At 36.2% G+C, this 22,068-nt stretch overlaps 1 protein-coding gene and 1 pseudogene across 1 annotated transcript; one reads left to right on the forward strand and one right to left on the reverse strand.

The window, feature by feature from the left end:
- Positions 1 to 4,159: 4,159 nt before the first annotated feature.
- On the forward strand, positions 4,160 to 7,290 carry LOC120263848 (glycerol-3-phosphate 2-O-acyltransferase 4-like). Its single transcript, XM_039271826.1, is given in 7 exon segments — positions 4,160 to 4,852; positions 5,590 to 5,604; positions 5,606 to 5,689; positions 5,691 to 5,822; positions 5,824 to 6,091; positions 6,663 to 6,925; positions 6,927 to 7,290. Coding segments are annotated over 7 exon segments (1,500 nt in total). The 5' UTR covers positions 4,160 to 4,225; the 3' UTR covers positions 7,038 to 7,290.
- A 5,335-nt stretch (positions 7,291 to 12,625) lies between these two features.
- On the reverse strand, positions 12,626 to 13,146 carry LOC120257947 (annotated as a pseudogene).
- Between the last annotated feature and the right edge of the window lie 8,922 nt (positions 13,147 to 22,068).

The raw sequence follows: 22,068 nt of genomic DNA on the forward strand, positions 1-22,068 counted from the left end.
TGATTAACAACAACAACCAATTGAACTTCATATCATGCCATCAACCCTCTCGGCTCTTCACATACGCCCAAGCTTGGGTCTTTACACGCACACACCAAACATGGCGCTTTTCAATTATGCCATAACAGGTCTTCAATCAATCCTAACCACCTTCCAAAGATAGCTTCACGAGATCTTCAATCACCAACAAATGATCTTCATTTGAACTTCCAATTAGCTAAATAAGTCTTCAATTAACCTTGGTCTTCAGGTAATTTGAGCCGCACCTAGTTTAGTCTCGTGTAAAGCTCTCCCATAAATATCTTTAGTTTCTAACGTTGGTTCTCAATTAATCCTTTAAGCATCTTCCAAAATAGCTTCTTCAATCTGCTTTAAACATAGCCTTCAAATAGTCATCAAGCATGCCATACATAACCCTCAATGAAGTTTTCAAATATAAGCCTTTCATTTATTTTTGTCTATGTTTGGTCTTTAAGCAATCATACCAAATATATACATCAAATTTTTGTTTGAGAACTTCATGACATTTTGAAGCTTCTTCAAAGACGGTCCTTAACCATCTCATCATCTTGCATGTTATTGTATGACATGTCATCATCATTTTGCCACGTTATTAACTACCACCTCAACGTGTGACAAGTAATGCAAACTTAAACACTAACATATTTAATTAATTATATATCAAATATATAATAATCTAGGTAATGAAAGAATTTTTATTTTTTTCATAAAAACAAGTGCATTGCAGTACTAGAGTCATTTGCATTTGTTGCAACCCATGTCAAAAGAAAAACAAAAAATTCCACGATAAATTAAATGAAGGGCTTAATTATGTACGGAGGGATGATAAATACTTTCTAGGCATGGCATGTGAAAAAACATATAAGTATTCATCTAGTACATTACAGAAGATAATCATAATTATGCTTTTATCTATATTCATATATAAATAATAATTTTATTTTGTTATAAGTATTAAATATGAGAATAAATAATTTACCCATAACTTTACCATACCAAATTAAGGAAAAAGGTGGAATGAGTTTGGTGATCAGAAACAAGTAACAACAAGAAGCAGAGAAGCAAATTGTTTGAAAATGAATGAGAGCAAGAGATAAGAAGAACAGAGTGGAAAATTAAGGAAAGCAAAGTGTTTGGGTTGGTTGGTGGATCATCTACTGGCATTGAACAGATGTGGACCTGTCACTTAAATTTTGTCTCACATCCAATCCAGGGGAGGCAATGCAATTAAGCTACCCAACAACTTCTAACTACTTCCTAGGGATTTTATTTAATGGTTATGGACAAACAGTCAACATGAACTGCCACCCAATTCTATTTAAAATATTAACTCTAGATCACTTTCCTTACTATACTTATATTATATATATTATTAGAGGAAGTAATAATCTGATATAAGTTATCTATATTTATTGCATAATTTATTGGGCGGAGAAAATCAAATATATATATATATATATATACAAAAGTTTTTTTAAAAAAATAAATTAACTACTTATATTAAGAAAGTAAATATATGACTCAATAAAAAAAGAAACTTAAACATAAAAAGGTTAAAAATGATGATTAGACATCCTACAAAAGAGGTAAAAGAGGAAAAAATAGCTAAAAAAATGGATAGAATTTTTTTAGCTGATGACAACTGTGTAGGGTATTATTTTATTATTACTTAAAAAAATTAATATTCAGGGCATATCTGAAAAATTCGCAATTACGCGTAATAAATTAAGCTTTTTTAACATTAAAAGAGGTGCATAGAAAGTCGAAGCTGGTGTTTGATTGTAATCAACGAGTGCCCTAACTTGCACCTCTTCCAATTTTAAGCTTTGAGTGGGTTTTCATGTAAAAGTTTATAATCAATTAATCAATTTTCTAAGGATATATAACTAATTTTCTCAAAATTAATATTAGGCAAGAACAATCATGTAAATATCTACGCAGCAAGAATCCTTTCAAAGCATCATGTAAACCACATCTTTCAGCTTTACACAACTCCGAACATCTTTTGACCGTGGAAAAGAAATATGAACAAAACAAGAAAAAAAGATCTCACATATATTTTATGAATTACCTTGGTACTCTGAAAACAGGGTTTTAACTTACCATGCTATTGTTTTCAAAAATAACCAGCAAGTTAAAAGTAACCTCATCAAATTAACATGATTTTTTTCCTCACATACTTACAAACATGAGTAAACATATTTTACACGCTCTACAAAATCATCGTTATTTATTTATAAATTTTATATAAATACAAATCTAATTCTTCCCTCTTTTCACTAAGTCAAGTTTTCCTTTATAAAAAATTAACTATTTTATCTATTTTTTATAAAATTTCAAAATTAATTTTTAATTACACCCCTTCAGTCATTTTTATTTAGAATAATGCTATATACAACTAAAATGTTGCACGAAATCATCACACGATCCATGTGGCATCTTATATTCTATCTCCTAGTCATCATAAATCTAATAAAAAAAAAGGATTGTGATTTGAAGGCTGGCAACTCTGGCAAATCCTAATATTTTTTCTTTAACCAATGCCACCGTTTTTGAGTCATCACCAATTGCCAATCAACCGACACAACCACCACTTGTTGCCGACCCCGTCAATCATTGCCCGCCACCTTCAACCGCACCAAGGTGGTCGCTGCCCATCGATCGACGCCACCAACCACACCAAAGTAGTCGCCGGCCACTATTATATTCTCCTAAAATCATCAAATTTCAAAAGTTTCAAAGTGTTATATAATATAAACCGGAAATCCATAATATGAAAACTTATAAAACTCTTATGAACAACATTAGATAGAACATTCCCAATTGAAATTAAAAGCAGGCAACTTAAAGAACCGTCAAAATTGATATTTACTCACCAGAATTATTTCAACTACTCATCAAAACCACTATATTTAGATTAAAATTTTAAGAACCATAAATTAAATAAAAAAAACACTTCAATGGAAGAAGCAAGAAAACTATATCCAAGTTCAAGATTCAAAGAAATGGGACCATTTAAATCTTGAGAGATACCAAACTTTCACAATAAAATCATTAACAAATGAAATATTTTCAGAAAAAAACATATATGAAAAGATAATACAATTACAATTACATGCATGAAAAAAATTCAAATGGAGGAGAGCGTTGCGCGTTAGGTGTTGAGCGTCGGTGATGGGGTTCGTCGCTGTCGGGAGAAGAGCACTGGTGGCGGAAGAGTTTTATGGGCGAAAACGAAGGCAAGATGGCGCGGGTGACCAGATATGTTTGTGGGCGATGGGTGATGGGGTTCGTCGGTGTCGGTGGTGGCAACGACGAGGGCGACAAGCTTGGTGGTGTAGGAGGTGGTGGCCGTGCGAAGACGAAGAGGAAAGGAGGAATTAGACCACCTCACCTTGTTCAAGACATTTACAGTGCTGCAACAGGCATCGATTGATGGCCGATGGTTGTTTGTTGATGAGCAACTACTGCGGTGTGGTTGATGGGGCTGGCAACAAGTGGCCGCAGTGTTGGTTGACGGCGGCCGGTGATTTAAGAAAAAAATTAGGGCTTGTGAGTTGCTGCCAACCTTGAAATCATATTTTTTTTTAATTAGATTTATAGTGACTAGGAGAAATAATATAAGATGCCACGTGAGTCGTGAGATGATTTCGTGAAATAATTTCGTCATATATATAGCATTACTCTTTTATTTATTTATTTTTATTAATTCACATAAATTATTAGATAAAACTAATGGTAATTTAATATTTATAAAAAATTACATTAAATTTTCAAAATTATTTTATTTAAAATATGATTTAATAAAATATTTACTTAAATATAATTTATTACAAATTATAAAAATATATTAAATGTAATGGATAAATTTTAAAAAATATATTCAATATTTCATAAGTTTTTTCCGAAATGTACAACTAAAAGGAACCGAAATGAATATATAATAAGAATATATTAATAATTACTTATTTTTACCGGGAGGCTGGGGCACCAAAAAGTATTTTTTTAAAAACTAATATTAGACAAGGACTATAATGTCATTATCCATTTATCCTCACAATAATAATAATAATAATAATAATAATAATAATAATAATAACTTTATATAAACCGCACCTTCACCTTCTCTCGCGTCTCTAACACAATTCCGTCCCCGCAGCAGCGCCCAAATAAAAGCGAAGAAGAAAAAGGAGACAGTTAAGCTATGCCTGCGGAACAACGTAATTTTCCATCCGTGACGCACTGCCAGCCATCCGATCGCGAATCTCACAGCGTCGCGGCCGATCTCGACGGCACGTTGCTGGTCTCCCGCAGTTCCTTCCCTTACTTCTTCCTCCTTGCCGTCGAAGCCGGCAGCTTCCTCCGAGCCGCCATCCTCCTCATCATCTCTCCGATCATCCTCGCCGTCTACCGCCTCATCTCCGAGGCTGCTGGCATCCAGATCATGATCTACGTCACCGTCCGTGGCCTGCGGATGCGGGACGTTGAACTGGTCGCACGGGCGGTGCTGCCCCGGTTCTACGCCGCTGATGTGAGGGCGGATTCGTGGAAGCCGTTTAGGTCTTGTGGCCGGAGGAGGGTGGTGGTGACGGCGAACCCGACGGTGATGGTGGAGCCGTTTGTGAAGGAGTATTTGGGGGGAGATCGGGTGCTGGGGACGGAACTGGAGGTGAATCCGAAGACGAGGAGGCTCACCGGCTTCGTGACGCCGCCGGGAGTGCTCGTCGGAGTGAGGAAAAGGGACGCCGTTGTCAAGGAATTTGGGGATGAGTCGCCGGATTTAGGGTTGGGAGATCGTGAAACCGATCATGATTTCATGGCGCTTTGCAAGGTATGTGAATTTCTTCCTCTTATTATATATATATATATATATATATTTGAAATTTATTATAATTTAGGGATTTTTATTTATTTTTATTTTTTAATTTTTAATTTTTAATTTTTATTTTTGGGTTTTAATATAAATGGTTGATTTGTTGAAATTTTAAGGGATTATTCATTTAATAATGTTAAAAGTAGGATAGTCTTTGTAAGATTTTCCTTAAAAAAATAAAAAAGGTATAAATTCATGTGGATATGTTCACAGTGTCCAAAAGCGAAAGGAAAACAATTCTTTCTGCTTCCTAAGAACTGGAAATTTTAAAATTAATTTATTAATATTAAACCGTTGTGAAAATTCAAAATCAGTAACGGTATTTATTGATAAAATAGTAAATACATGTTTGGTTTTTAAAATTATTTGGAGAAAGCAATTAAGTCATTTGTTAGTGGTTTATATATATATATATATATATAACTTGACAATCATGTTAATTTTTTTTCCAACTCTTTGTTAATTTTATTTTTCTTATAATTGTTTTGAACAACTTTTGATCTTTTAATGTCCGTTAAAATAATTTTTTGTTTGTATAAAAAATTTTCAATGCTTAAAATTAATACATGAAAATATATGTAATTGATTTTAGTAAATAAAAAATACATCATAAATAGATATATACACAAAATGGGTAATTAAGTAATTTCACATGTAATTCAAAATCTAAACACTTTTAAATTTTGAAAACAAAGGAAGCATACATGGTGTTTCCCCAACAAGAAAGCGGCGAAAGTTCCCCAATCAGAGCTGGACAACCCGATCATCTTCCACGACGGTCGTCTCGTTCGTCGCCCCAGAACCCGGCACGGCGGCGATAACCCTAATCTGGCTCCCATTCGGTCTCCTCCTCTCCATTTTCCGGGTCTTCTTCAACCTCCCAATCCCCCCTCGCTTCGTCCGCTACACCTATGCTCTCACCGGCATCAAAGCTCATCATCAACGGCAACCCTCCTCCTCCACCTTCTCCAGGCTCTCCCGGCGCCCTCCTCATCTCCAACCACCGCACCGCTCTAGATCCGATCATCATCTCCATCGCCCTCGGCCGCCAGATCTCCTGCGTCACCTATAGCATTTCCTCCTTCTCTGAGCGCATCTCCCCCATCCCCGCCGTTGCTTTGTCTCGTGATCGTGCCACCGATGCTGCTCGCATCTCCACCCTCCTACAAACCGGCGATCTTGTCATCTGCCCTGAAGGTTTTTCTTCGCTATTTTAGCATTTTTTTTTCACATATTTTTCAAAAATATATATATTAGTATTTTCGTATATTTTTAATACTTTATAGACTTTTATCTAGTTTTTTTTAATGATTTTATCTAGTTTTTCACTCAATCTAATAAAATTATAAATTGGACCAGAACAATTTTAGGCGTCTCTTTTATTTTTTTCACTCCAATCAATTCAATTTCGTTTCAATTTGAAGGGTTTTTAGAGAAAGACATATCATTTAATATTTATATTTAATATTTTAAAATAATTTTAAAATCATATGTAGATTTTGCAACTTGTTTATAATAATTTGAAACAATTTTTATATATATATATATATATATGTATTTGGTCTTCCTCTCACTGGTATCTTAGGAATCACGTTACTTGAAGTATAAACCTCTTATTTTTTATATTAAACTTAAAATCAATTATTTAAGTTACTTCAACCTTTATTAGTCAGTCAGGTGAACTTTTCTTAGTAATTATATTTGCTTTTTTTGGCGATGTATTATTATCATTGTATAACCAAAAGCAGTATATAATTTCTCGAAACAGGCACCACTTGCCGTGAACCTTATCTCCTCCGTTTCTCAGCCCTCTTTGCCGAGCTATCAGACCGCATTGTCCCTGTAGCTGTGAAGACTCGTCAGAGCATGTTCTATGGTACCACTGTTAGAGGGTGGAAGTTCATGGATGGGTTCTTCTTCTTCATGAATCCAAGACCTGTTTATGAGGTTACTTTTCTTGATAAACTACCTTTGGAGCAGACTTGTAAGGGTGGGAAGTCCTCCATTGAAGTTGCTAATCATGTTCAGAGGGATGATTGCTGCTGCATTAGGGTTTGAATGCACAACGCTTACCAGGAAGGATAAGTATATGAAACTTGGTGGGAATGATGGTAGGGTGGAGTCTCTCAAGAAGAAGGATTGAGTGCTGTTTTCTTTGTTTTTTTTTCCATGAGTTAATTTTATTGATTTCTTGATTGATGTTTTTATGGAGGAGACATAGTATTGGTGGTTTTTTAGCATGAGATATGGATAAGCCAAATTAAGTTTGGTTTAGACATGTCTTGAATCCTTAAATATCTGATTAGACAGAAAAATTGTTATGACAATTAAGATTGATGGTTGTATTGTGTGTTTTATTAGCTTTTAATATGATAATTAAAAATCATTGTTTTCTATGATTTGGTGTGATAGAAATTCCTTTTTTTTTAATTTTATTTCTTTTGTGTTATTTTGTTGTGTGTTATGCTCTGAATATCCATGAGAAGACCAGGTTCTGTGCACTGTGATTAGTGCATGCCATGCACGTTGATTGTGGATGGAGCTATCTAGTCTAAGTAGAGTTAATGCATGTTTACTTGTGTTTTATGAGTATGTGTGTAAGTTTGTCTTGTAGCTGTTGTTTATGAATCTTATAATGTATGCTGTTATTTATCTAGTGAAGAAAAGTAATGTAAGTGTGGTAAACTGAAGAGCTTTAGTTCAAGTTGTTGGTGTTCATCTTCTCTGTAATAGTATATGCTCTTTCTCCTTATCTTCTGGCTCTTAATATTCACAACAATGGTATCAGAGATGGCCAATCTTGGTATCACTTCAAACAGCTCATCCCAAATCAATGTACCACTCTTCAGTGGGGATGGTTATGGGTTGTGGAGTCTCAAGATGTAGATCATTCTTGTTTCTCGGGACCTTTGGAAGATCGTTGATAAGGGCTATGATGAGGAAGAAAAGGATGAGCATAAGTTCGATGAGAACATCAAGAAGAATGCTAAGGCACTTGTCATTATACAACAAAGTTTGGTGTGATAGAAATTCCTTTTTTTTTAATTTTATTTCTTTTGTGTTAATTTTGTTGTGTGTTATGCTCTGAATATCCATGAGAAGACCAGGTTTCTGTGCACTGTGATTAGTGTATGCCATGCACGTTGATTGTGGATGGAGCTATCTAGTCTAAGTAGAGTTAATGCATGTTTACTTGTGTTTTATTAGTATGTGTGTAAGTTTGTCTTGTTTGTCTTGTAGCTATTGTTTATGAATCTCATAATGTATGCTGTTATTTATCTAGTGCAGAAAAGTAATGTAAGTGTGGTAAAATGAAGAGCTTCAGTTCAAAGTTGTTGGTGTTCATCTTCTCTGTAATAGTATATGCTCTTTCTCCTTATCTTCTGGCTCTTAATCTTCACAACAATGGTATCAGAGATGACCAATCTTGGTATCACTTCAAGCAGCTCATCCCAAATCAATGTACCACTCTTCAGTGGGGATGGTTATGGGTTGTGGAGTCTCAAGATGGAGACCATTCTTGTTTCTTGGGACCTTTGGAAGATCGTTTGATAAGGGCTATGATGAGGAAGAAAAGGATGAGCATAAGATGGATGAGAACATCAAGAAGAATGCTAAGGGCACTTGTCATTATACAGCAAAGTTTGGATGAGAAAGTCCTCATCAAAATTTCTCAGACGAGAAATGCTAAAAAGGCTTGGGATATATTGAAGAAAGAGAGTATCAAGGGTGTTCAAAGAGTTCAGTTGCGAAGTTGTACTCATATCGACAGGAGTTTGAGACCATGAGGATGAAGAATGGAGAGTCCATTTCAGGACTATGTTAGCAGGGTGCTAACTATCGCTTATCACATTAGAAGCCTTGGAGAGGATCTCACTAAGCAGACGGTGGTTGGTAAAATACTTCGCAGTCTTTTACCGAAGTTCAGACACATGGTCTCATCTATCATAGAAGCCAAGGATCTTTCTACCCTTACAGTGGATGAACTAAGTGGCTCTTTGAAGGGCCATGAGAGTAGACTTGATATGGAGACGGATCATGTTGAAGTGAAGGCATTTTCATGCTAAGGGAAGAAGGCTCTACATCAAATTATAATGTCATTACAGGTAGAGGAAGGGGATGTGGAGGTTGCAGAGGTCGCTGGAGGGACAGAGGAAGAGGTCGTGTGTCCTGAACAGAAGGAAACTCAAGGAGAAGGCAAGAAAAGTAAAGCTCACATCCAATGCTACAACTGTAAGAAGTACGGGCATTACAAATCCCAATGTTGGCAGAAGGACAATTCAGCTAATGTTGTGGAAGAAGACACCGAAGTTACTCATTTGTTCATGGTGGGTAACATCTCAGAAGATCAGCTTGAAGAAGTGTGGTTGCTAGACAGCGGCTGCAGTAATCACATGACAGGTATGAAATCTCTGTTTCAGATCTTGGATACATCTTATCAGCAGGTTGTTCGATTGGGAGACAATCGAATGATGAAAGTAGAAGGAATGGAGACTGTGAGATTCAAGACGAGAGGAGGGCAAGTGAAGGAACTTGACAAAGTTCAATTTGTACCAAAAATTGCTCACAACCTTCTCAGTGTTGGGCAACTATTAGAAGGAGGTGACACTCTTTTCTTTGATGATCAAGAGTGTGTTATTAAACACCAACACTCAGATGTAGAGCTAGCTCGAATTTGAAAGTCAGAGCATAACCTGTTTCCCCTTACAATCAATGATGTTGAATCAACACATGTAGTTGCAACCAAACCAGACAACTCTTTCATATGGCATGAGAGGTTTGGTCACACTAACTTCAACAGCTTGTAGAAGCTTGCAAAAGACAAGCTTGTCCATGGGCTTCTAGATAATATTATAGCACATCCCTGTGAAGGTTGTGTATATGGGAAACAAACCAAGATCCTATTTCCTGATGAAAGCATGAGAAGATCAACCAAGCCACAAAAATAATCCATGGAGATCTTTGTGGCCCCATGCAAACCAAATCTAGGGGAGGCAATTCATACTTCATGCTATTGATTGATGATTGCACCAGGTATGCATGGGTATATTTTTTGCAGGTTAAGTCTCAAGCTCTAGAATTTTTTAAGATGTTCAGAATCCGTGTGGAGAAGCAGTTTGAACACCGAGTGAAGGCCTTGAGAACCGATCGCGGAGGCGAATTTACTTCCGGTGAATTTCAGGCCTATTGTGAAGCTTATAGCATTAAAAGACAGCTGACAACTCATCACACACCACAACAGAATAGAGTCGTCGAACGCCGGTGTGGGCTCCTTTCTTTCCACCCGGCCTTTAATTGGGATTGACCGGTTGAAAAGCATGGATCACAAATCAAAATTTAATTTTTTTTTTATATTTCAGATGATTGCGGGTTCGTGACTCCTATTAGGGGCAAGTCCCTAATATTAATTACCCCAAACAATGTCATGGGAATCTCCGATTAAGAAACAAGTGTGAATGAGAAGTAACTGAGTAAACATGATAATTTTTTTTTATATTTAATTTCAAAGATGCATGCGAATACATGATCATAGACAAGAATACAAAAGAAGAGAGCTATTCTCTAAGAGAGCTTAACAAGAGATTTTTTAGAAAGAGCTATTTCTATCATGCTCTTCAAAATTTATTTTTTAGCTGGCACTCTTAGCTCCTATACTCTCCTATACTGAAAGTGTGTCAGAAGATCCTTTTAGCTTTGTGGATGTAGCTCTCCTCAATTTCTTTTTTTTATGTGGGTTTGTGTCTTGAAACATAGCTTGGTCCAAGCTGCAGCCACTCTACATTTACGAGTTGCCTACTTTGCCACTTTTGCTTCTTTTATCGCTGAAGACTTTGGCTCTTTCCGCTTGTAAAATCTCCAGCTCCTTGACTTGTGAAACTCCTCAAGTCTTTAGCTTCTTAGTGCCTTAAAACTTCAGAGTTGCATTCGTCGTTTACATGATGCATTTAGGTCTTAGCTCTTCAATGCTTTTGAGCCTTGACCATTTGATTTTTTCTTTTTTTTTTAAAGTCGTGACCTTTAACATGGCTAGGTCATTAACTTGATAATTTTGACTTGATTTTAAAATGATCCTCAAACTCTTTTTTTTTTGAAAGAGATCTTATAATGGGCTTAGAAAAAAAATCTTTGCCAACTCAACTTTTTCAATGAATGTTGACGAGAAGCATTTTTTATTTTTTTGAAAATTTTCATTCATTTTTTTTTTCATCCATCATCATTTTTTTTTCTGTGAAATCTTCATTTTTTTACTCTTCCTTTCATTTCAAGAAAAGATTTTCTTTTTTTTTGTACTTTTCATTGCATCTCTTTTCACTCCAACGGGTATCAAAAGACCTCCAAGTGAGCTTCAAGAAATCTTTGTCAACTTTTCTCTTTTTTTATAAGTGTTGATGAGAGATATTTTTTTGTGAACTTTTCATTCATTTTTTTAATTTTTTTTTATCACTTCAAGGAATTTTTTTATTCTTCTTTTCATTTCACTTTTTTTTACTCCCATGAATGTCAAAAGACTTCAAATTAAAGTGAGCTTGAAGAAAGGGTTTGATTTTTTTTATGAAAAATTTCTCTTTACCCCAAGAGTGTCAAGACTTCAAGGTGGAATTAAAGAAATTATGAAAAATTTCTCGTTACCCATAGAAAGTCGAGACTTCAATGTGGAATGAGAGAAATTTATGAAAAAAATTTCTCGTTACCCCTAGGAAGTCAAGACTTCAAAGTGGAATGAGAGAAATTTCATGAAAAATTTCTCGTTACCCCAAGAAAGCCAAGGCTTCAAGGTGGAATGAGAGAAATCTATAAAAAATTTCTCGTTACCCCAAGGAAGTCAAGACTTCAAGGTGGAATGAGAGAAATTTCATGAAAAATTTCTCGTTACCCCAAGAAAGTCAAAGCTTCAAGGTGGAATGAGAGAAATCATGAAAAATTTCTCGTTACCCCAAGAAAAGCCAAAGCTTCAAGGTGGAATGAGAGAAATTTCATAGAAATTCTCGTTACCCCAAGAAAACCCAAAGCTTCAAGGTGGAATGAGAGAAATTTCATGAAAAAAATTTCTCATTATCCCAAGAAAAGCCAAGGCTTCATGGTGGAATGAGAGAAATTTCATAAGATTTTTCTTCTATAGGAGGCCTTGCAAAAATGAAATTACCAAAATACCCCCACTCAAATTCATCCTTTACTTTTTTCTCATTTTTTTACTCTCTGTTTTTTTTTAACCCATCTTTTCATTTTCCCATATTTTTCTTTCTTCTCTCATTTTACTCACCCTTCCATTTTTTCATATTTTTTTCTTCTCTCTCTTTTTTTCAAATTCACCCTTCATTTTTTCCATATGTTTCCTTCTCTCTCAAATCTCACCCTTCCATTTTTTTCCATATTTTTTTCCTTCTCTCTTTTTTTCAAATTCACCCTTCATTTTTTCCATATTTTTCCTTCTCTCTTTTTTTTTCAGCTCACCCTTCATTTTTTTTATTTTCCCTTTCTTTTTTACTAACTTTTCACCATTTTTTTTTCATCTCTCCCTTTTCTTTTCATCCTTCATTTTTTTTATTTTACAAAGTGACAAGAAAATTCCAAATGCAAAGCTACAAGAATATCTAATGTAGAATACTCATGTTATAGCATGTCATTCCAAGATCAGCTTATTTGAATAGTCCCTAGCTTGGTTTCGCATTTACCAGAACTCTGGATAACTAATCCTAAATTCGACAAAGACGAAAAGAAAATTGGTTAGACTTATACCATAAGAGTACCAGGGGCCGGAGCAGCAACAAGAGCCTTGGGTTTGGGCTTCCCAAAGACAATGGATTGTGTTGTTAAGACAAGTCCACCCATTGAAACAGAGCTCTGCAAGGCATATATATTATCACCTTTGCGGGATCACTCACACCGGATCTAACCAGGTTCTCATGCTTGTCAATTATGGCATTATAACATATCTCCCAATCACGATCCTTAGTTTTCTCCCTCACCACTTCTTCCTTTCCTTGACTCCGACAACGTGCACTATCAAGGCTGCAGTGTCACCAGTGCTTTTTACATAACATTGGCACCAAATCCTCATCGTTGTCTTCAATCTTATTCTTGATTGCAGGGACATACGCAGAGAGGTGAACATAAGCCGCACCAACACCAGGGACAATACTTTCTTCAATGGCCGCAAAGGTAGCATTCTTAGCATCCTCAATTCAGAGCTTGAAGTCTTCCAGTTCAGTTTCTGTTGCCATACCAACCAGATTTTTCTCATATTCTGCCATTTACTGCCATTATTTAATGCATGACAATGTCTTAACAACCCAGTCAGGTGTTTGCAGCGAGCCATAACGTCACGGACATAGCAATAATATGGTTTGCAGTAGCACTCATGTGATATCTTGCTGAAGAGATATTTCACACATAAAATGCTGTGAATTAGGGAAATCCTTGCAAGCTACCTAGCTTCATTGGAGGACAATGGAGACATCCCCATCTTTCTCTTCATGCAAGGGATTCATCTTCATCAGCCCATAACTGAGATTATACCCAAGGAGAGGCGGGGAGAGCTATCAGTAGCGGGAAGAGTAAGGCTGAGCCCGGATAAACTCTGGGATGTCAATGTTGGCCTTGAGAGTGAGGTAGTGGTAGCCATCGGTAGTAGGGAAAACACTAACAAGGAAATGAGCAACGCCAGGGAACTCTGCACTCATGGAAACGTAGTGAGAGCGAACAAGTCTTCAACGAGTGAGAGCGAACAAGTCTTCAAGGTTCTCCGCCCATACATCTCGGATCTCAATCGCCTCGCTGCTCGGAAGTATCGACATCATCGGATAGATATGGAGAGCGAGGTAATAATCTCTATTGATCTTATTCTTCATCTTCATCTCAAGAGCTCGGTTCCGTAATAGATGGCATGGAGAGAAGAACCAGGAAGAGGAGAGAAGCCCAAACACGAGAGAGAGAAGAAAAGAAATGCATGCTCATCATGATGCATACGTGCATGGTTTTTTTAGAAAAGATAAAAAAAAACAAAGCATGAAAGAATCACGTGGGACCCATTCCATTTTTTTTTATTTTTAATGTATGCAGGAAGAATCATGGGCATGGAATATGCATGGCATGCTCTCAAATTTTAAAAAAAAACCTATCATTTTTAAAAGTGGGGCCCATCATATGTAGAGACATGGAGACATCAACATGGAGACACTATGTTCATCATGCAAAAATAAGGGGTTTTTTTTTTTTAAACCATTGCATCTATTTTTTTTTATTTTACAAAGAAAATTACAATACTTCTTCTTCTTGCAGATCAATCTTCTCCGACCTCCTTGTCCTATTCTTCTCCTTCTTCCTTCTCACTTCTTCTTCAAAATTCTCTCTCTTCTTGTTTAATTTCTCTCTTTTTCTTCAAAAAAAATCCCGGTCTTATTTCAGTCCCTTTTTTTTCTCTGTCCCCTCTCTCCCTCTCCTTCTTTTCTTCTTATCCCTCCTTCTTCCTCTATCTCTCTCTTTTTCAAAAACCCTCTCCTTTTTCCTTGTCCCTTTTTTCATCCCAAAAATCCTCAACATCCCGAAGAATCTCCAACTCCCGGGAGAGATTTTCTTTTTCTTTTCTTTTTTTCTTTTTTTTAAATTTTGAATTCAAAATTTCCGATCCCTATCCATAATCTCCTTTTTTTGTATTTATTATTATTTTATTTTATTTATTTATTTATTTTGAATTTCCCTCCCTTTTTATTATTATATATATATATATATATTTTTTTAAATTTCAAAGCGAATATATATATATGCGTATATATCTTTTAAATATATATATATATATATATATATATATATATTCTCTTTTCCTCTTCCTTTTTTTAGCATCTGTTCCCCCCAAAAATCCTCAACACCCCAGAAAATCCTCAATCACGTGAGAATTTTTTTCCAAAATTTAATTTTTAATTCTTATCACTTCTTTTGAATTTAAATTCTTTAAACTTCAAACTCCCCCTTTTTTTCCTTCTCTCTTTTATTCATTTTTCATTTTTTAATATCTTATTATTATTATTTTTTTATTTCAATAATAAATTCCTAATGGAATTAGGAATTAAAAAGAAAACCATATAAACAAATGCCCCCTGTGAGCTTCCCTCACACACAATAGTTGAGGGAGGAAGGTACAAGTACTTTCAAACTTCAAAAAATTTTAGCCCACTTGAGATAATTTTTTTTTAAATCCCATATTGAATGATATTTTCCTCAATTTGCCCAATTTAGAAACTTTTCCTTTTTCTTCTCAACCAAAACTTTGACTTCATATGCACTTTTTTCCTTTTTTACTTTTTATAGAATTTTCTTCTGCTTTTCTTTCTATTTTCTTTCTCTTTTTGTTTGTAGTTTTGCCACACTTCAAACATGATTTCGACCATCCAACTCAAAGAAAAAAATAATCTATGAGTCTATTCATGAGTACCAGGAAAGATTTAGCCACCTGATCATCAACTTAAAGATCAACAATGTTGACCGCAATGTTTAACAAAATTTGACTTGAACTTATAAATTTCTATGAGAGGTAAATGGACCTCAACCTCAATCTCCACCGTTCATATTGACTATTGTCATGTGTTTATCATGTGGTCAAAATTTCATGAAGATTAGAGTTGATCTGGCGATGAGCTACTTGATGAAAACAACATTTGTACGAAAAACTGCAGATTTTTTTACCAAAATCCCTCATTTCCTTGATTTTTTTTCCTTTTTTTTTTTCATAGAATCATATCTTTATTCAACTTGATAGAGAAAACAACATGATGGAATTTATGTTTTGCCTCAAGAAGCATCTATCATGCTTGACCAATCTTGCTCAAACAAGAGCATTGGACATTCCATCATAGACAAACACAAATTTTCCTTCTACAATGTGCTTTTATTCAAAAGAGAAACAAGATAATGGAACTCGTAATTTGCCTCGAGAAGCATATACCATGCTTGACCAACTTACTCAAACAAGAGCACTGGACATTCCGCCATAGTCAAACACAAGTTCTTCTTCTTCTATTTTTATATTTTTTTATTTTACTATTATTTTTTTTTGTTTTGTTTTTTTTGTTTTGTTTTTTTTTGCTTCTTTTTTTTCAAATCATGCATTACATGTACATCATAGATAATATTTTTTCAAAAAACGCGCATTGATGGGTGGCATAGGTCTCCTTCCATCGGCGTCGACTAGCTGAGAAGCTCCACCTTCGTAGACGACCTCTATAATATATGGGCCTTCCCAATTTGACTTGAATTTGCCCCCAGCATGCTTGTTGGTGATGATTGGTCTTCTTAACACACATACCATCTCTCCTTTCTCGAAAGTTCGAATATGAGCCATCTTATTGTAAGCCCGAGCCATCCTTGCTTTGTAGACTTCAAGATTTTGTTGGGCCTCTAGCCTTCTTTCATCTAAAGCATCAAGCTCATCCAAACGCAAGCGAACTCTATCTTCATTTGTGAGTTCATTTTGTAAGGCAATTCTTAAAGATGGAATTTGGACTTCAAGTGGAAGAACAGCTTATGTACCAAATACCAACGAGTATGGTGTTGATTGAGTCGGTGTTCGATACGTTGTCCGGTATGCCCATAAAACTTCAGGAAGCCTTTCGTGCCAATCCCTTTGACTTTTCGAAACTGCTTTCTTCAACAATTTGGATAATGTTTTATTGAATGCTTCAGCAAGACCATTTGCTCTAGCATTATAGATAGAGGAATACCTCCAATCTATTTTGTGATGTTGAGCAAACCTTCCAACCTTGAAACTTTTGAATGCTCGCCCGTTGTCAGAGATGATCCTTCTAGGCGTTCCAAATTTATATAGCACATGATCTTTGAAGAATTTGATGATGTTTTCTGCCTTTACTTCTTTTAAAGGAATGGCTTCCGCCCACCGTGAGAAATAGTCAGTGGCAGCCAATATAAAGCGATGCCCTCTTGATGATGGTGGCTCAATAGGGCCTATCACATCAGTCCCCCACATCTCGAAAGGCCATGAAGAGATTGTAGGGTGTAAAGGATTGGGGTGTTGATGAATGAAATCCCCATGGGCTTGGCATAGTTTACACCGTCTTGCATATTGTAGGCAATCGTTAATCATGCTTGGCCAATAGTACCCCATATGTTTAATCTTCAACCGCATCTTCGGTCCTGATTGGTGAGCTCCACAAATACCAGAATGGACTTCATGCATGACTTCTTCAGACTCCTCCTTCGAGAGACATCTTAGCGTGGGAGTTGATCATATGATCTTCGATAGAGAACATCATTAACAAGGGTAAAACCTCATCGCCCTCTTTTCTTTAAGCTGCAGTAGCTCGAGACTTTTCATCTGGGAGCTCGCCATACTTCAAGTATTTAATGAAAAGCTCTCTCCAATCATCTTCAACCACCGTCGAATTTCTTCTTTTTTTGAGCTTCTTGTTTTTCTAATTCTTTATCAAAGCATGAACTTAGCACTCACTGTTTCGAATGGTGACTTGGATCTCCTCTTGATCCGGATCGACCCAACTCTTTTGCCAATTTGGCTAAACTATCCGCTTTTTCCATTAATCGACTCGGAAACTCTCTCGACTTAACATCGGAATTTGCTTCAACAATTCAATAACTCTCGATGATACTCGAAGGAGTTCTAGCTTATGAGTCTTGAAACTTCCTTCAACCTGATTTATAATGAGTTCTGAATCGCCATATATATACAAGCTTTGAATCCCCATACTGATTGCTAGCTCCAATCCAGCAATAAGAGCTTCATATTCTGCTTCATTGTTAGTACATGGCTTTGACAAAGAAAGAGAGTATCTTAGGATCCCACCTTCAGGAGAAATGAAGATGAGTCCAATACCAGCTCTAACTTGAGGAATTTTCGGTCTAATAGCTGGTTGTATCGAAGAAGCTCCATCGAAGTACATCTGCCAACATTGTTTTCCCTCTTCAATTGCCAAAGTCTCTTCATCAGGGAGATCACATCTCAAGGGAGATTCATCGGGCAAAGGATGCGCCGCAAGAAAATCTGCCAATGCTTGACCTTTGATTGCTTTTTGTGGAGTATAAGTTATGTCGAACTCCATGAATATCAATGCCCATTTCGCCAATCTTCCAGTAAGTAGTGGCCTGGTCATCAAATACTTGAGTGGGTCTATTCTTGAGATAAGAATAACTTTATGTGAGAGCAAATAATGTCTGAAGCTTCTTTATCTGCAAAACACCAAGGAGAGACGATTGCTTCTCTATTGGTGTATATTTGTTTTCAGCACCCACCAACATTCTACTAAGGTAGTATAGGGCATTCTCCTTCCCTTCTTCATTCTCAGGATCCAACCGTTGTCAGAGATGATCCTTCTATTTTTTTTTTATTTTACAAAGAAAATTACAGTACCTCTTCTTCTTGCAGATCAATCTTCTCTGACCTCCTTGTCCTATTCTTCTCCTTCTTCCTTCTCACTTCTTCTTCAAAATTCTCTCTCTTCTTGTTTAATTTCTCTCTTTTCTTCAAAAGAAAAAAAAATCCCGGTCTTTTTTCAGTCCCTTTTTTTTCTCTGTCCCCTCTCTCCCTCTCCTTCTTTTCTTCTTATCCCTCCTTCTTCTGTCTATCTCTCTTTTTTTTCAAAAACCCTCTCCTTTTTCCTTGTCCCTTTTTCATCCCAAAAATCCTCAACACCCCGAAGAATCTCCAACTCCCGGGAGAGATTTTCTTTTTCTTTTCTTTTTTTTTTAAATTTTGAATTCAAAATTTCCGATTCCTATCCATAATCTCCTTTTTTTGTATTTATTATTATTTTATTTTATTTATTTATTTATTTTGAATTTCCCTCCCTTTTTTTAATTATTATTCATATATATATATATATTAAATTTCAAACGAATATATATATATATATGCGTATATATCTTTAAATATATATATATATATTCTCTTTCCTCTTCCTTTTTTTTTTAGCATCTGTTCCCCCCAAAAATCCTCAACACCCCTAGAAAATCCTCAATCACGTGAGAATTTTTTTCCAAAATTTAATTTTTTTTTTCAATTCGATCACTTCTTTGAATTTAAATTCTTTTTAAACTTCAAACTCCCTCTTTTTCCCTCTCTTTTATTCATTTTCATTTTTAATATCTTATTATTATTTTTTATTTCAATAATAAATTCCTAATGGAATTAGGAATTAAAAGAAAACCATATAAACAGCCGGAATAGAATAGTAGTGGAGATGAGCCGTTGTATGTTGAAGCAGTGCAATCTTCCTATTGATCTTTGGGGTGAAGTAGTAGCAGCAGCAATATATACTTTGAATCGGTCCTCCCTAGAGTACTCAAGAAAACTACACCTTATGAAGCATTAATGGGAGTGAAGCCATCTGTCCATCATCTCAGGACCTTCGGCTGCTTTGGTGTTTGTTCTCAGCACAACTCAGTAGCGAGACAAGTTTGAGAGCAAATCAGAGAAGCGGGTATGCATTGGGTATAGTGGAGAGTCAAAGGGATATAAGTTACTTGATCCAGTGACTTGAAAAATACAAGTCAACAGAGAAGTAATTTTCCATGAAGGAAAGTGCTGGAATTGGAGTGATCCCATTAGCTTGTCTCATATTTCTTACACGTCGAATGATGCTGTGGACCAATGTGATGAAGGCATGGCAACAAGAGAAAACTCTTTTTCTCCACAAGATCAACTAGTACAGCAGTAGAATACTCTCTCTTCACCCATTGAAGCTTCTCCCGATAACCCTACTCCAAGGTACAGAACATTACATGAATTATATAATTCATGTTCTTTTGCTCTTGTAGCTGGAGATCCTAGCTCATTTAAAGAAGCTAAACAACATGATGACTGGAAATTGGCCATGGATGAAGAAATGGCCAGCATTGAAAAGAATAAGACATGGACTTTAACTTCTCTACCATAAGGAAGAAAAGCCCATTGGTTTGAAATGGATCTTTAAATCAAAGTTCCTATCTGATGGCACTCTACACAGGAGAAAAGCACGTCTTGTCGCAAAAGGTTATTCTCAGGTGAGCGGAGTAGACTTCGACGAAAGTGTTTTCCCCTATTGCAAGGCTTGAAAATTGTGAGGTTGTTCCTCGCTGTTCCAGCTCAAAAACATTGGCAAAGTATTCCAGTTGGATGTGAAGTCTGCTTTCCTCAATGGAGAGCTTCACGAGGAGGTGTATGTATTGCAACCCCAGGGATACACTTAGCCAGGCAATGAAGGTCTCGTGTATAGACTCAACAAAGCTCTCTACGGGCTCCGGCAAGCTTGGATTTATGAGAAGTCAGAATGAGCCCACTGTGTATAAACGAATTGATGAAGACTCTAACATTTTGTTTATTTGTTTATATGTTGATGATATCATAGTCATGGGTTCATCATAGTCAATGGTGAATGATTTCAAGAAGAACATGATGCATGAATTCGATATGACTGATCTCGAATTATTACATTATTTTTTCGGCCTCGAAGTGAAGCAACAACTTGGTTTAATTCTCATCTCTCAGAAAAGATATGCGAAACTCTATTGAAGAAGTCAGGTATGATGAATAGTAAGCCTCAGTTAACTCCCTTAAATATTAATGAAAAACTTCAATCAGAGGACAATTTAGGAAAGGCTGATGAAAATCGGTTTCAAAGCATAGTTGGGAGCTTATTATATCTAACACATACTCGAGCCTGGCCTCATGTTTGTTGTGGGTTTAATCTCAAAGTTTATTCAAAGCCCCACAAAACATCATCTTGGGACAATGAAGAGAATTCTTCATTATGTATCAGCAACTATCAACATGGGACTCAAGTATGAGTGTGTAGAGGATTTTTCGCTTGCAAGGATACATTGATAGTGATTGGGGAGGCTCCGTCGATGATCGCCGAAGTACCACCGGGTGGGTTTTCCATCTTGGTTCTGGTGCAGTAGCATGGGCTTCAAAGTGATAAGAGATAATCGCTCTTTCGAGCACTGAAGCTGAATACGTTGCCACAAATTCGGCGCTGCCAAGCAGTGTGGATCCATTGTCTACTAGCTGACATGGAAGTTCCTCAAAGAAGTGCAACTGTTTTACATTGTGACCATCTAGCAGCCATTGCCATTGCCAGGAATCCGGTACCGCACGGGAGAACGAAGCACATCGACGTGCGGTTTCATTTTATCCGAAGCCTCATAACCAATGGGGAAGTAGACATCGTCCACTACAACACATACGAAATAGCTGGCCGACATTCTCATGAAAGCTCTTCCAGGAACGAAGCATGAAGGACTAAGAGATCAGCTAGGAGTTTTGGGTTTTCAGAGCATGGGGAGTGACTGTTGTGTGTTATGCTCGGAATATCCATGAGAAGACCAGATTCTGTGCACTGTGATTAGTGCATCCCATGCACGTTGATTATAGATGGAGCTATCTAGTCTGAGTAGAGTTAATGCATGTTTACTTGTGTTTTATGAGTATGTGTGTAAGTTTGTCTTGTTTGTTTTGTAGCTGTTGTTTATGAATCTCATAATGTATGCTGTTATTTATCTAGTGTAGAAAAGTAATGTAAGTGCAGTAAACTGAAGAGCTTTAGTTCAAATTGTTGGTGTTCATCTTCTCTGTAATAGTATCTGCTCTTTCTCCTTATCTTCTGGCTCTTAATCTTCACAACAAATTTGTCTATCTATCTATCTCTATATGTGTATATATTTGCTATAGAAGTTGCTGTGAAATGATCAACATGATGATATTATTAGGAATAATGTATATAATAGGCGAAAGCAAGCACTTAAAACTTAGAAGATTGAGTGTGAATTATTTCAAAGTTATCAATCACCAAAAGAACTCAGTTAAATTATCAGAAATGTAGGTTTGTTTAGGTGGTGAGAGGTTCAAGGACTTTGAAGGCACTCACCCATGTGTGGTGATGCTGCAGGCCAACATAAATTTTTATCTCTGTGTTGATTATTAATTCATCTTCCACATATATAAAACAATGTCTGAGAATCCTATATTATCGATATTAGATTGTGAAAACCAAATGATGACATGTGAGAAATTCTAATACTATCTCTGTTGGCAAAGAAAGAGCTAGAAGTCATGGACATGACCATCTTGAGTTACAACTGTGACAACTACATGCTCAAGTTGGCATTATTTGACAATTAACTTCGCAAAGGATGATGATGTGGCTTGAAGACTAGAAGACCATGGTTCGTGTTAT

Source organism: Dioscorea cayenensis, chromosome 1 (assembly GCF_009730915.1).
Source record: "Dioscorea cayenensis subsp. rotundata cultivar TDr96_F1 chromosome 1, TDr96_F1_v2_PseudoChromosome.rev07_lg8_w22 25.fasta, whole genome shotgun sequence".
Lineage (NCBI taxonomy): Eukaryota > Viridiplantae > Streptophyta > Magnoliopsida > Dioscoreales > Dioscoreaceae > Dioscorea > Dioscorea cayenensis.